General features: G+C 51.3%; 1 protein-coding gene across 4 annotated transcripts in view; it reads right to left on the reverse strand.

Moving 5' to 3' along the window:
- MICAL2 (microtubule associated monooxygenase, calponin and LIM domain containing 2) overlaps positions 1-15,188 on the reverse strand; it is a 131,772-nt gene that overhangs the window by 27,699 nt on the left and 88,885 nt on the right. For all 4 annotated transcript variants that reach the window (XR_005884764.1, XM_040989101.1, XM_040989098.1 and 1 more), the window contains 8 exons: positions 14,950-15,050; positions 11,254-11,511; positions 9,700-9,815; positions 8,843-8,969; positions 8,167-8,257; positions 6,985-7,132; positions 5,180-5,379; positions 4,696-4,802 (listed from right to left, as the gene is read on the reverse strand). Coding sequence is in view for 3 of the 4 variants with exons in the window: in XM_040989101.1 (XP_040845035.1) it covers positions 4,696-4,802; positions 5,180-5,379; positions 6,985-7,132; positions 8,167-8,257; positions 8,843-8,969; positions 9,700-9,815; positions 11,254-11,511; positions 14,950-15,050 (1,148 nt within the window). In the remaining variant the exon portion in view is untranslated. The remainder of the gene's footprint in view (positions 1-4,695; positions 4,803-5,179; positions 5,380-6,984; positions 7,133-8,166; positions 8,258-8,842; positions 8,970-9,699; positions 9,816-11,253; positions 11,512-14,949; positions 15,051-15,188) is intronic.

Below are 15,188 nucleotides of genomic sequence, written 5' to 3' on the forward strand. Positions count from 1 at the left end.
CTTCCAGGAGGAAAGGAGAGCTGGCAGGGGGCTGATCTGGGGCCTGAGCTTGCCCAGTCTTGGAAGCCAGTGCCCCAAACTGTCTCATCTCTGAGGTGAGAAGTAACAGACAGGTTTGACAGGGGAGTGAGCAACTTCTGATGCCACTGCAAGGTAAGCTCCTAGGGTGGCTTCCTTGGTTGGTTCACCTGCTCTGCCCTCAGTATCTGGAACTCAGGGTGAAACAGGTGCTCAGGGTGAAACAGTTGGTGAATGAATGGATGGTGGAGAAGGTAGGGGCTCACCTGGCCCTCCCTGGCTCTGTGGAAAGTGTTTGGGCAGAAGGGAAGGGTTGGGGAGAGGGCCTGGCCCACTCCAGACCAGACATGGCCATGAACGTGTCATACCTATGAATTCCACTCTATCAGGGATGAGGGCTGGAGGAGGAGGAAGACCAGGCTGGGCACGATGAATCCAGGGCAGCCACCTGGCTTCTGGAATGGGTTGACAGGGGAGAGCTTCTGTGTTATCCTCTAAGGAACAGGCTCAGAGTGGGACAGAAGCCAGGTTCCCTGCAGACCCATGGAATGTAGAGTCTGTAAATACGACTCCAGCCATCACTCCTATGCAGCAGGTCTAACAGACCACAGACAGGCATGTGTCCAAGCTGGAATAACAGCAGCTTCAGAGGTAAGTTCAGTTCTACCTACCTACTTGGTGATGAGAGCCCTGTACCCTCAGGAACTGTCCCAAAGCTATGAGGCTTCTAGACCAATTGGGATCACAAGAAGATCTGTAGTGGGCCCAGAGCAATAGCCTAGTGGCTAAATCCTAGGCTTGCATGTTCCAGGATTCCGTAGGGGCACTGGTTTGTATTCTGACTGCTCCACTTTCCTTTCAGCTCCCTGCTTGTAGCCTGGGAAAACAGCAGAGGATGGGCCAAAGCCTTGGGACCCTGCACCCATGTGGGAGGACTGGGAAGAAGCTCCTTGTTCCTGGCTTCAGACTGACTGAACTCCAGCTTTTGCGGCCACTTGGGGAATAAACCAGCAGGATGGAAGCCCTTTCTCTCTGTATATCTGGTTTTCCAAGAAAAATAAATCAATCTTAAAAAAAAAAAGATTTTTAGTGCACAGACCAGGGCTTTTCAAAAAGAATGTGTAATCCCCAAGCTCATGGCCTCTGGCAAAAGGAGGGACACCCAGTCCTTAGAACTCATCAATCCAGCTGTTACACTCACCATTCAAGGGGGAGAATCACCCTCCCCCAAAAGAAACAAGGTCTTTCATGGAGAGAAGTATTTTATCTTGCTTGAAGTAGATAAATCGTGTTGGGATTTGGATTTGATTGGGAAGGTAAGATTAGGGAATGGAGAAATTAGCACCAACCATGAAAACCAGAAGGGAGATTTTTAAAGACTGGCTAATGAATTCTCTTTAGATTTAGATGCTTGTTGTAAATGAATGTGTATAGACTGGAAGGGAGGAAGTTTGAACACAGATGCATAAATATGGAAATATCTTCTGTGTGTAGGCCATGGTACAGAATTGTGCCAGAACGGTCCAATATGTCCATTTCATTCCACTTATTTGAAAAATAGAGAAATGAAAAAACAGTGGCAGGGAGAAGGTGGGAGGGAGGGAGGAAGGGAGAGAGAGATTGCCCATAGATTGATTTACTCTCTAAATGCCTCTAACAGCTAGCTTTGGGCCTAGCCAAAGCCAAAGCCATGAGCCTGGTCCTCCACCCCACATGGGGAGCAGAGACCCAAGTACTGCAGCCATCTCCTCCCTCCCTTCTAGAGTAAACTCTGGCATTCTTGGGGTGTGCATCATCAGGAAGCTGTAATGGAAATCACAGTCCAGTCACTCCTATCTGGGACGTGGGCATCCCTGGGGCAGCTGATCTACCAGATGCCTGCCCCTGTATCTCCATTCTGAGATGCATGAGCTAGCGCATGGAGGGTTGCGAGTTTAATTGTACCAACATCTTCTTGGTGTACCTGGGTTACATTCTCCATGTTTAGTCATGGATGCATGTGTGGATTTCAAACTCTGTCCACATGGAGTGGCATTCCTTGTTTGAATGAAATGCAGAAGCCTTGCCAGGAAGTTCTCAAATCCAAACGTATCCAGTCCATAGGAGTTGACACCTGGGGACTGGGGAGAAGCTCTGTGCCACACAGTCCTGACCGCCATGCTGGCATTGAGGGGTGCTCAATATGCAGGGAGTTAAGACAATGACCTTGGTGGCACAAGCTGGTGACCTTTTAAGCCTCCAGCCTCCCAGAGGGTGTACCAGATCTGACGAGAGAGAGAAAGAGAAAGAAAGAAAGAAAGAGAGAGAGAGAGAGAGAGAGAGAGAGAGAGAGCCCCTAGGAGGCATTACATTAGGCTGAAGCAGGGGTCTTTGGGACTGACCCTCTAAAGTAGGGCAGCCAAGGGACACCCTGCAGGACACTGGCCAGCTTCAAAGGGGGTCACTGCTGGGTCAGTCAGTGCCCCAGCTCCCCGAACATTTCCCAGTAGAGCCAGAGGGCAGTGAAGCTGCCTGGCTGGCCTTGACCAGTTCTGTCTTGTGACTGGCCCATTCCCCCAGCCAATGCTGGCCAGGCTGCTCTCACTGGGTAATTCTGTCAACAGAGGTGTGGTGAGTGAATGCCTCGAGAGCCTTCCTCTCCGGTTCTGTGTGTGGGTTAACAGCCGGGGATGGGTGGGTGGGGAACGAGGGTGAATCAGTAAACATATTCAGTGTGAGGCTCAGAGCTTCTAGGAAGAGTGCACTGGCTGACTGGGGATACCACCATCCCAGGCGCAGCTCCTGGGGGCTTGAGAGGGAGATGGAAAAGCTGGGGTGAAACAAGACAAGACAGGCTTCACAAGACGGCACAATGGGCCAGGAAGTCCCTAGCTCAGAACAGCTGAGTGAAAACCAGAGACTGCCATGGTCATCATTCCAGCAGCTTAGCTGAGAAGCCTACCCTTGCTTCTCTAGCCCTGGTGGGAAGGCCGGGCTATTCCCTTCCTACAATCAGAGAGGAGACGAAGCAGCCGGCACCGGAGACAGGGAAACAGTGGCCACCACATTCCAGGGAGCAGGCAGGGGAGGCCTTGATGGAAAAAGTGACTACTGCTTCCTGCCGTCCAGGGAGTGACAGGAGGCCAGGCGGCTCCACCCTATGCTGGGTGGCCGGCTGGGCTGGCTGGCTGGAAGAGGCAGTACTGGCCAGAGGTGACAAGACTGCTATGGTCCAGACAGAGTGAGAGACATGCAGAGGCCTGTAGGGTCTGCAGGGGGATGGGTGGGAGGGGAAGGGTGGCCCTTACTTACAAGTGCCCTGACCCAGAACTCATGCTCCCAGGATCCATCCGCTGTTCCTCTGTCTTCCACAACCACTGACTGGCCCAGAAATTCCCATTCCACTCCTGGCCCTGACACTTCTAAACTCCCCAGCCCATCTTACCCCTGCCCCTCTGTCCTGTGTCCTGGCTCCCTGGGTTTTCCTCTTTCTCCCAGCCTTCCTGGCTGTAATTCCTCTTTTTTTCCTTTTTCTTATAAATGGGCTGCTCTGCCTCTGCTAGCCCCTTCCATGTCCTTCCCCAAAGCTGTGACCTTTGCCCTAGCCCTCTCCCTATCTTCCCAGGGTTTTATCCTACCAGCTAGACTCACATCACTTCTGCCTCTGCCTGTAACACCAACATCCCTTACAAGTGACACTTTGAGTCTTGGCTGTTCCATTTTCTATCCAGCTCCCTACTAATGCAGCTGGGAAAGCAGCAGATGGCCTGAGATCCCTCTACCACTCACATGGGAGACCTGGTTGGAGCTCCAGGCTCCTGGCTGTAGCCTGTCTCAGCCCCAGCCATTGTGACCATTTAAGGAATGAATAAGCAGACAGAAGATTTCAGTTGCTCCCTCTCTTTTGTAACTCTACCTTTCAAATGAATAAATACATCTTTTTAAAATATGAGCACATGAGAAAGCTTATTTCACACTTTCTGTTGAGAACTTATCATCCAAATAAAATTCTAACTCTTTACTAGCCCTCCAACTTCCAAAGTGTGTACCAAAACACCTTGTGACACCACAGTGACTTCACAAAGGACTTGCAGCACATGGAGAATTCTCCTGTTATTTAGACTGAAATAGATGACAAACAGAACTGTCAGGCATTTCTTTTGATCTAGGGGCACCATGAAAAAATTATTCACTGCCAATTGGGGAAGAGAAAGTTTGGAAACCCATTTACTGGACTCTGAGCTCTCCAAAGGCAAGGTCCACTCGTTACTCATTTCTGCATCTTGCTTTCCTTATCAACAGCAAACAAGAACTATAGCTCCAAAGCTGAAACGCACACATATGCTGGACAAAATGAAAAACACAGAAGAATGAAACATACATGCAACTGTAACTTCAACACCACACACTTTGGCCATGGGACACCTGGATTAACTGGCTCCATAGTGACAGGAGTCACTCCCCAGCCTCCCACTGGCACCTGCTTGTCTGTTCTGTGTCCTCTCCCCTGGCCTTCCTATCCTGGCTGCCATGCACTGAAAAGAATGTCCAGGAAACCTGGGTACTAAACCCAGCTTGACATGCACCTTCCTGGGGCTGCTATCACAGCACATAGACAGGGTGGGGCAGTCTTGTGCCCCTTGACCCTACCCATGTGGGCCTCCCGAGAAGCAAGAACAGAGGGCAGAGATGACTCACTCGTGGCGTTCTCTTCCTCGGAAGCGTGAGGTTGAGATAGTTGTTAGGAATGGAGGTCTTGGCCAGACCGAGGTCAGCATTTTCTCCGTAGTTTTTGCGCCAAGAATCTGTTGGGGAAAAGAGGCACAGCTAAGTCATGGATCTGGGGGCCCTGGTGACAGTGGCATAATCACTGTGACAGAGTCCCTGTGAAATTGTTCCTTTACCCCAGACTGGAAGATGTCCCTGGCCTACGCAGGTCAGTGGAAGATTCTGCCCTCCCATGGATGGAGCAGGGAGTCCCCTATGAGCTCACTAGACAGACAGACACACACACACACACACACACACACACACACACACACACACACACACACACACACACACACACTCCCATACCTCCTTATCTTCAAAGGCCAGGCTCGGGTCTGCCCCAGAACAGATACAAACCCTAAGAACCATGATGGCTTATGAGGCTGAGCTCAACTCCCAGGCAGATGCTTACCCATGGGCCTCAGTGGGGTGCCCCGGAAGAGCTCGTAAAACTTGGAGAGGTACATGACCATGCTGAGCTTGTCGGGCACCTGGGCCAACGCCATCTCCTTGCCCGTGGTCACGGGAGGGATCCCAAACTCGCGTTCAGCCACGTCAAATGCCAGCTGGTTGTTCTCCACGGCATCGTCTTCATTGAGTGAGTCAAAGTTGCTGCAGGATTAAAGCAAAGAGGGGGCTCAGGGAGAGGGGGAGTAGGGTGGAGCTCAGGAAGAACCCATGAGGAGCAGTGCAGGCTTGCAAGCTGCTGGGTGCCCCTGACCTGGTTCCAGCTCCTAACCCTGTCTTGGGAGAAGTAAAATGCATTCTTGCTCAGGGAGGATACACGTCAGACGTGGGCTAGGACACCAACATTGTCTTTGCTGCCTTGGCCCAAGACCCCCAAATATCACATAAACCTCTCTGGAAAACACACAAGTTGTTTTGCATCTCATTGTTTCCCTTGTGCAACTCTCTCTATGATTTACAAAAGGAATATGGGATTCTTCTAAGAAAATCAAAGTACAACCACACATGGCAGAAAGGGAGAGAGTCCCACCCCTTCTCACAGCACCCTCATTTCTTAGAGGGACCAGCTGGCAATCCCAGTGGACATCCTTTCAGCCCTGTTGGATGGATTTGCATGTGGACGTGAGACTATCAAATCTGGTCTTTCCAGGGACCCTGCCAACCATTCCTGGATGATGGATGAAGAATCTGACGCTCATATGGTCTAGGTGGCAATCCAATCACATATAGCTAATGGGTCTGGGTCTCATTTTGTTGAGTTCCTCAATTCATCAAGGAAAGTAGAGTTAGAGAGAGAGAAAGAGAGAGAGTGAGCTTTCATTTGCTGATTTGCTCCTCAGAAGGCTGCAAAAGCTGGGATAGGTCAGGCTTAAGCAGAAGTTAAGAGATTCGTCCAGATCTTCTGTGAGGGAGATAGGGTCCCAAGTACCTAGGTCATCTTCCACTGCTTTCCCAGGTGCATTATCAGGGAGCTGGATCAGAAGCAGAGCAGCCAGGACTCAAACTTGTTCCCACACGGGATGCCAGTATCACAAATTAGGGCTTAACCTACTGTATCACAATGCTGGCTCCTCAAACCCAATTCTTTTGACTAAAACCCTTCACAGTGGTGTTCAGAATCAGGTCTTGCCCCAACTCGTTTCCTGAGAGTAAAGCTCTGAGGTACAAATGCCCAAGTTTCCACAGTGTGGCAGCTGGGGCATGGTGGCAGATTGCTGAGCCTGAGTCCCTTTTTGAACTCCCATGTAAAGAACACAGATTGGGGGTAGGGCTGCAGTATAGCAGGTAAAGTTACCATCTGTGATGTTGGCATCACAAATGGGCATAAGTTTAGGTGCCAGCTACTTAACTTTCAATCCTGCTCATAGCCTGGGGAAAAACAGCCAAGGTTGGCTCAACTCTTTGGGCACCTGCACCATGTGAAAGACTTAGATGAAGCTTCTGGCTTCTGATTGGCCATTGTGGCCATCTGAGGAGTGAACCAGCTGATGAACCATCTCTCCCTCTCCATCTCTCCCTCTCTTTGTGTAACTGTGCTATTCAAAATAAATAAAAATAACTAAATAAAGAACACCCATCAAACCTGAAACAAACAGGACAACCATTTCCAAGGCAAATGGGCACAATTAAGAAGATACCAGATTGAAACAACACAGAGGAAAGTACTGAAGCAAGTAACGAAGGCTCTGCACCCAGCAGAATGGCCTCAGTTCCCGTGCTGCTAGTGTCCAGCCTGAACCCCAGACTTACATCAGCTCTGGCCGGAAGCGGTGGATGATGGCACAGAGCGCCAGGCCACTGCGCCAGGATGTGGTTAGGTCAGTGACGTTGACATGCTGATAGCCCTCCGTCTGCTGTTGGCACCACGTTAGGAGCTTGCTGGGCCGGATGTCGGACTCTGCAGGGAGGAAGGAAGGAAGCATAGGCAGGGAAGCCCTGGCGAACTCTCAGGGGGTTGTGGGCATCCTCACCCATTCTACCAGGGCTAGAGACCAGGAGGAGCTGCACCCGGGCCAGGGGCAAGGGACGGATGCTGCAACAGGAAACACAGTCCTCCCATTGAATCTCTAAGATCCACCATGAATCCAACCACCTCCCAGGGTCAAGGCTAGGAACATAGCCTTGCCCACAGAGTGCTCACCCACAAGGAAAGGGAGAAGATGGTAAGGATGAGGGATCGCTATGCAGGGAAGAATAGGGTGCATGGAAGCAGGCGTGCCCCCAGTTTACAAAGGCAGCATGGCAGGGCAGCCTTTTGCAGCTGATTCCTGAAGAATGTCTATAAATTCATCTGACAGAAGGTGGCCTTCCAGGAAGGTTTAAATAACTGTGCAGGGGCCAAGACTCTGGGGAACCTACCCTATGTGTAAATAAGAGTAGGGTTCGTTACAGTGCATGGAGAATGACAACAGTTGGGCACAAGGTGGTTGTGGGAGGAGAAGAAGAGGCAAGGTCTAGAAAAAAGTAAAGAGGGCCAGAGGCATGGGTGAGGCCTGGTTGGTGCAGCTGGATGCTGGGGGAGCTGTGTTCTGAACCACTCCTTCCCCAGCCATGAGCAGTGGTCCTGTGTCTGGTGCTGTGTGAGGCCCTGGAAGGTTGGGAAAATACAAAAGCCCTTGGAGCTCCTCACCTAGTTTCGGAGACAACAGTGCCCCATGCTGAAAACAAGAGCATCAAAAGCAAGTTCCGAGGATGGAACCACAAGTTGTGATGGGTGTGCTAAGTGCCCGATGTATACCAGCTCCTTTACTCCTTGCAGTGAGCATGCATGCAGGTGAAGTTCTCCTCCTTAGGTGAGTGGGGCAAGTGGAAGTTCAAAGAGGAGAGGTATCTGTTCTGCCGGTGACAGAGGATAGAGCCAGGCTGTCTTGCAGAACTTGAGTCACATGGCCACTGAACACAGCTGGCCAGGCTCCCAGCAGGGTCACTCACCTCGCCTGGAGAGGCCAACTGTTCTCCGCATGGAGCTCAGTCTCTCAAGAGGGTGGTGGTCCAGCTCCTTTGTGATGTACAGGTGCTTTACCTGTGGACAAGGAAGAGCGTCCCATCTGCCTCCTGGCTTTCTTCTCCCAAATCCTAACCCCAGGGCCCTTGCATGGTGGGCCAGCATGACCCTCGGCAAGGGAACCTGTGTGACTCAAGTCCTAGAGGAATGAACCTTGATGGTCAGCGCCAGTGTGTGGGGTCTGAGGGTGAGTATATGCAAGTAGTGACTTTCACAAATTCACACCAGTTCTCTTGTGCTTTTCAGGGTTGGGTGGCTTTGATTTTGTACCTTGTCAAAGAGTAGAGCATGATCAGCAATGCCAGTGCATGGCAACAAATTAATATATGTAAATACATGCACATAGGAATATGCATGTGAGTTGGTGTACATATTTATATGCATGTGTATTTGTGCATGTTTGTCTATGGATTATCTTAAAGTGTTCTGACCCTCTCCTATAGCCTACAAAGAATACTAGAAAACTCACCCCATGTGTTTTCAAGGTTTCCCCTGAGGGCCCTCACAGAAGGCTGCACTTGGCAGCCTGGGAAATGTGCCAGTGTCTCACCTGGGCCTTCCCTACCCTCAGCTCAGTGTGGACTATTCCAGAGGCAGACTCACCTGATGGGGCCTGACACAATTTGAGTTGAGGTTTGGGTAGCGCGTCCCTGGGTCCAGTGTGTATTGCTCAAAGTTCTTGTTGATGTTCTCTGGGGTGGTTTGAGGTAACAGCCGGTACAGACTTTCCCTGCAAGAAAGCCAGGCCCTGAGGTCAGGAACAGCTCCTGCCACGATGGGCCTTTGTCCCAACCCTTCTCTTCCTCCACAATTCACTCTTCCATGAGCTCCCTGGTTCAAGGGCTTCTTGGGTGTGTTGGTACAACCCTGCCCTGAAATGCCTGGCTCTTGTGGTTCTTGAGATTCTGCAAAGTGAAGGGAGGGACACAGAGGCCCGAGTGGCAGGAACACTGGCCTCTTCCCTAGGATGCAGGGCTGGCAGCACAATGACCTGACGTTTGGCCCTAACCACTACACAGCCACACTGCCTCCTGTGGCCTGGCCTCCATTACCGTTGAGGGGCCATCTGTAACTGCCAGCCTTGGCTTCTGCCAGTCTGGCAGCTGTCATCATGGCCACATGGCTGGTTGCAGAGGTCTGGGAGGAAAGGTCAGAATCTCAGCAGGCCAGTTAGGGCAGGACACCTGGCACTGCCCTGGAGGACTCCTCTACAAACACCTATCTGGCTCTCGGGAGAAGGAGTGACATTGGGAGGCCTGATTTCACGGCCATCCCAGGTGAAGGCTTCTCTTTGGCTTTCAGATTCTGATAAGCAGAGGAGGTTCCTGAAGGAGATTAGGATGGAGAAAGTGTCCTTGGGGTCCCCACAGGTGGGGAAGGCAGGTGAGTCAATGATGACATTGCTGGGTGCAGCTGGCCTTACCTCTCTCCTGCCCTGCCACTGCTATGTCAATGCTCACCTTTCAGCCAGCAGCTCCAGAGGTGGGGTTCCCTGGTCCCAGTTCTTCACCATCCATGCCGTGTCAAAGGCTGCCAGGAAGCCACGGGCACAACCTGTACCCATAGGCCAAAATGGCTACAAGGAAAAACGTGGAAAAATCCTATTTGATTCTATTTGATTCTAAGGACTCCAAGTCCCCTATCCCATTATGCCCAGCGCTCTGACTTCTAGCCCCTTGCAAGGCACAGCAGTTGAGAGAGGTTGACAGAGGATAGGATCCTTGCTGTCCACAGTCACATATAGCGAAAGCATGAGGTCAGATGCAAAGGGCTATGACAAGAGCACAGCAAGACTGCTTGAGCACTCACAAAAGGTAGAGCCAATTCCTGCTCTGTGGGAGGAAGTTGAAAACAAGGGAATGCTTCATCCAAGAGCTGCATCTATTTCAAATTTTATTTTTATTAACTCATTTTTACCTAAATCGTTAACTAATGAGGGACAGAGAGGCAGAGAGAGAATTTCCCATTTGTTGGTTCACCTCTCAAATGCATACAGCAGCTTGGGTTGAAGGCAGGACCTGGGAACTCAATCTGGGTCTTCACGTGGTGGCAGGGATCCAACTTCTTGACCTGATCACTTGCGACCTCCAAGGGTCTACATTAGCAGGAAGCTGGAGCCAGGAGCTGAGCCTGGGTGCCCTGATATGGAATGCAGGCATCTGAACTGTGTCATAACTGCCAGGCTAGCCACCTGCTCTACTGCTGACAATAAACAACAGAGGGGCCTCTGTTCTTGATCCATTAAGGAACTGTGTGGGTAAAGGCTTGGTGGCTGTAACCTGCCAGAGCCTGATGGCAGACACAGGAAGAGCACAGGCAGAGCCAAAGCAGGGAGGAAGCCTGGGACAGAAGCAGGTGGATGCTGGCTGCTCACCTAAGCGTCCTAGTGAGAATGCACACATTGTAGTGAACAGATAGCCTGCCCAACACAGCTGTATGCCAATCACACTGTCCCATGAGCACCCAAATCATGAACTTGGGGTAAATATACAGACTTTTTATTTTTTAGGAAAATGCTTCCAGTAAAGATAAGAACTTATCCTTCCAGAAAACATTCATGTCATCTAAGGCTCCTTGTGCTTGCAGATTTTCAAGCAATAATCTGGAGCAGGGAGACCATGCATAGAAAATGAACCTTGGGGACCTGCAAGATGACTGCTGTCTGTTCACATCTTTGTACTGAATGGCCTCCAGCTAAGGACTCCCTGCTCAGAGGACAGCACGGGTTGGCACATACCAGAGCTGTGTTGTGCTGGACTGCCTGCCACAAAGGGAACAGCCCAGGACTTGGAGGCTGAAGAGAAAGCTCTCGCCTCTGCACGCAGGCAGGTAGTCTCCTCTAGAGACAGTGAAAGCACCAGGATGGGCCTGGCAGAATTGTGCCAGGTGCCTGAGAACCCTTCCTCCTCCATGCACCCCCAGGCTGCGTGACAGCAGATGTTGCCAGCCAGAGCCCCAGTGCAGGGAGCTCTGTCTCACAGCAGAAATGAGGCCTCCAAACACGCAGCAGATACCTCAAGCAAGCTGTCGCCCACCAGGGCCACGAGCAGATGGTGGGCCTGGCGCTCGCGCACCAGGGCTGCATTCTCCGAGGCGTACATGGAGGTGAAATCGAACATGGCCACATCAGGCTGCCCATAGTGGTTCATGGCGAAGTCCAAAGAGGGCAGCTGGTAATTGGTGGCGAAGTCTGCGGCTTCCCGGGCATAGGACAGCAGGTTGTCCTGGTTCACATTCTCTGCACACAGCAGCATCTCTGTGTCGGTGTAGTCCTGGGGAGACCGAAACAGCAGTGCAGCAGCTTGTCCCTTTAAGGGGCTAGACTTCATACACCCTTCCTGGCAAAAGCGCTTGGAATGGGTCTGCACAGTGTGGACTAATCAACAGACATAGGAAACCAGGGCCAAAGGGATTACAGAGGAAAAGCATGAGCCAACGACTAGGGTTAACACTGTTGTGATTAAACATCAACTTTGGCGTTGAGCTGCCGGGCGTCTGAGGCGACAGGGAAGTGTGATAAGTTATGGGGCTTTCCTTATCAGAAAGTAGGAAGCTGAACAACTCCTCAGGGGAGGTCATTTTTTCCTGGCACTGACTCCTAAATGAGTGATCTCACGTAGGAATTCCAACAGTGAGTGCTGAGAGAGGTAATGAGCCATGCACTTGATAATGGTCCTGCAGGCGACCAGAAGCATATTTCCCATGGCTGGGTCTCATGATAACACAACGCAAAGGCAAAGATGCAAGTCAGTCGGTGCGATTTTAAAAGGGACTCAAACAAGCTAATGTGGTCCAGATGTGTAGTGCGCAGCACACAAACAGGATCAGGAAAAATCACAATGCTTGCTGTAACTCCCATGCTTTCTCCCAGGCTGTCAGCAGGCTGGGAGCTGCTCAGGACCGGTTTTGGTCTTAGCCTGTGCTGCTCACTTTCCTGCTGAGGGGTGAAGAACCCTGAGCATGGACAGCCAAAAAAAATCAGCCTTGCCATGAACCACAGGATGCCAGGCAGTGAGGAACACTGGAGTTCAGTCTGACACAGTGTGGCTAAAGTACCTCAAAGGCCACCTGCCTTCAGAATCGCACAAGAACAAGGGACAATGTGAACAATGAACATGGACTTTGGATTTGATGAGAGCAACATGTCCAATTCTACCCCTGCAGGTGACCAGTAACAAATACTTCACTTCTTTAAGTCTGTGTTTCCATCTGTATAGTGGGAACAATACAATCTTTGGCACTGAGCCACATGAGGACTGAGTGAGGCTGTGTCCATATACAAGACACCCAGCTCATGCCTGGGACACAGAAGTGCTGCATGAACAGAGCCCTTGTATCCACAACCCACGGAGGCCTTTGGTGTGGCCATGGGGGAGTGCAACGTGCACCCAGGAAGTGCCAGCAAGTAGCTACACAGGTCTCAGAAGTCACAGCCCTGTATACACCTGCCTGGCTCCCAGCCTCACTTCTCCATATAGCCAGAATCTCAACCACTCTACATTCAAAATGCAAACATTTCCACGTCCAAGCCACACCCTATAAACTGCACCTTCCATTGCTGCAAGAACACTTTTGGGTGCTGGCGTCAGGAGGGAATCTGTTAATTGGTTTCCTATCTGACACCTGTTTTTGTAGCCATGTGACCACTGTCCTTTGTGGATGATATGGGCTTGAGATGGGGGCAGAGTGAATGGGGAGTGACATGGGCACAGACACACACACAAGAGTCTGAGTCCCCCAGTATGGTTTGTGGCCACCACAGAAGAAAGACAAAACCTGGTACTCAAGTCCCAAGCAGGAGGGCAGGGATCCTGATGTCCAGGAGGGCCTAACTTCCAGTTGGACCTGAGTGAGGGCAGCTGGATAGAAGGACAGCCAAGAAAGGGCCACCTGTTGTCCAGTGGTCAGTTACTTAACATTTACACAGGACGTCCTGTATCTTTACAAAGATGCTGACCCATATTCCGAGAGGACTTGCAGTTCCTCTGGGGAGCAAAAGAATGTCAACTGAAGTGGCTCTGAGTGCAAGGGCCAGCAAATGCTACTGTGCCTTGTCAGACACCTGCAGCCTGAGGCCAAAGCTCCTGATCTACGTGATGTCCAGTCCTCCCATGTCCAGCCTCTTGGCTCAGGTTTCTGGATGAGAGTTCCTGTCTTGTTCCTCAAGTGTCCTTAAGCAGTGGCTTGCAGGTGCTATGGAGTCCTCAGGGAGATAAGGAAAGACCTTGGCGAGGATGACTGGAGGCCTCGGAGTTTGCTCCTGGCTTTTCACAGCTTTGATGGGGCAATTGCCATGAGAGAAACAGACATGAGTGTGGAGGGGCTCTGCCAAATGTCAGAGATGCCAAAAGCAACAGGTCACTGCCCTGTACACACACTGTGGGATGATCTCAAGGTGACCTTGGCACCCCAGGAGACTTGGCCAGTGAAACATAAAACCCAAGGCAAACTGCCTGAGCACCATCTGCCAAGCTGTCCACTGTCCCTGCATTCAAGTGGTCCAGCACTCCCTGACTCGGTCGGCTACAGAAGCAGATGATTGAGAGAGATACCTATGGTGTAGAGGGAAGATGGGGGAGGGGGAGGGAAGCCACTTGTCCCAGCTGAGCAGTCAACAGCAGTCAAGAGTCGTCGAAACCCAGCACCCTTCCACACCTGTTGTTCTGTCCAGCTAGCTCAGCCTCCCAACACCCCTGGTGCCTGGCCTCCATCCACAGGCTCTCAGCAAAGCCCCAGGCTGTTGTGGAGGAGGCCCTTGGGAGGGTTGTGTTACTGGTACTGCCCGGAAAGCTGCCAGCACAAGCCAGCAAGGAGATGGGCACATTCTTCTCTGACAAGCAGCAACAAATGCTTGCCACCTGGCCTGGGCTCCAGGCAGGCACTCGAGAGCAGGCCGAGCAGGACTATGAGATCCTTATCCTGAAGACACGGTGGTGATGGACAGTGGCAAGGACAGAGGCTCTGAAAGGACTGAAACCATGGTCAAAGACACTGCCTGTCCTGGGAACTCCTCTCTGCGGGCTTACTCCTTCCCATTGTACTCTCTGTTTGGCCATGAAGATGCAAAGCCACTCAACAGAGACCAGGAAGCCAGCAGGAGTACCAACAAGGCCAAGAAACTAGAAAGGGAGGCTACAAATCTGGCCACCCACCTGGTCTTTGTGAACACTTTAAGAAAGTCCTTTCCAGGATCCTTGCAAAGACTCTCTCTGTTTTACATATGAGAAGGCTGAGGTTCAGAAAGCATAAACAGCCTGCCCTTGACCCTGACCTACTTCGTGGCAGAACCAATGCTTCCAGTCTTTCTGACTGTACCAATGGTGAACTTTCCTCCAGATGATGACAAGAGCCCATGACATAAACAAACAGAAGCACCTCTCTGTCCCAACCAAGACAAGGAGCCCTTCTCTGCTTCAAAAGGACATGTGGCCTCCCAGGGCAAAATAAGGACTCACTAGCCCACGTCAACACCTGGCGAAAGGTCTCCCAGCCCCTGCATGTCTTTGCAAAGACACCTCTGTGTACTGGGACAGTCTCTTTCCTCAGGCCTGGTGTAACACAGAGAGAAAGGCCAGTGGTTGGGAAGTGGCCCCTGCCCCTCTCCTGCCCCTCCTCAGTTTCTGGTAGGACATACTTCCACCTGCACAGCTGTGCCAGTCTAGGTCACCAAGACAAAAACAGGTGGCAAGACCCAGCCGTGGGGTGCGTACCTCAATAATGACCCCTTTGTCGAGCAGGCTCTGCTTCTTGGCAGTCATGACAAAGTAGTGGGTGGAGTCCTTGTAGTAAACAATGTTCTCGAGATCAATCCCTGAAAAGAGAAGCATTCACACCCAAGTTTACGTCCTCAGTACCAACCGTATGCTGGGAATGAAACCGGGCCACGACTTGTGGCTCTATGGCAGTATGTTCACACGATACACATGAGACATGGTCCTAAGGTATGTGA

This window comes from Ochotona curzoniae, unplaced genomic scaffold, assembly GCF_017591425.1.
Source record: "Ochotona curzoniae isolate NIBS_2020 unplaced genomic scaffold, NIBS_Ocur_1.0 contig_517, whole genome shotgun sequence".
NCBI classification, from domain to species: Eukaryota; Metazoa; Chordata; class Mammalia; order Lagomorpha; family Ochotonidae; genus Ochotona; species Ochotona curzoniae.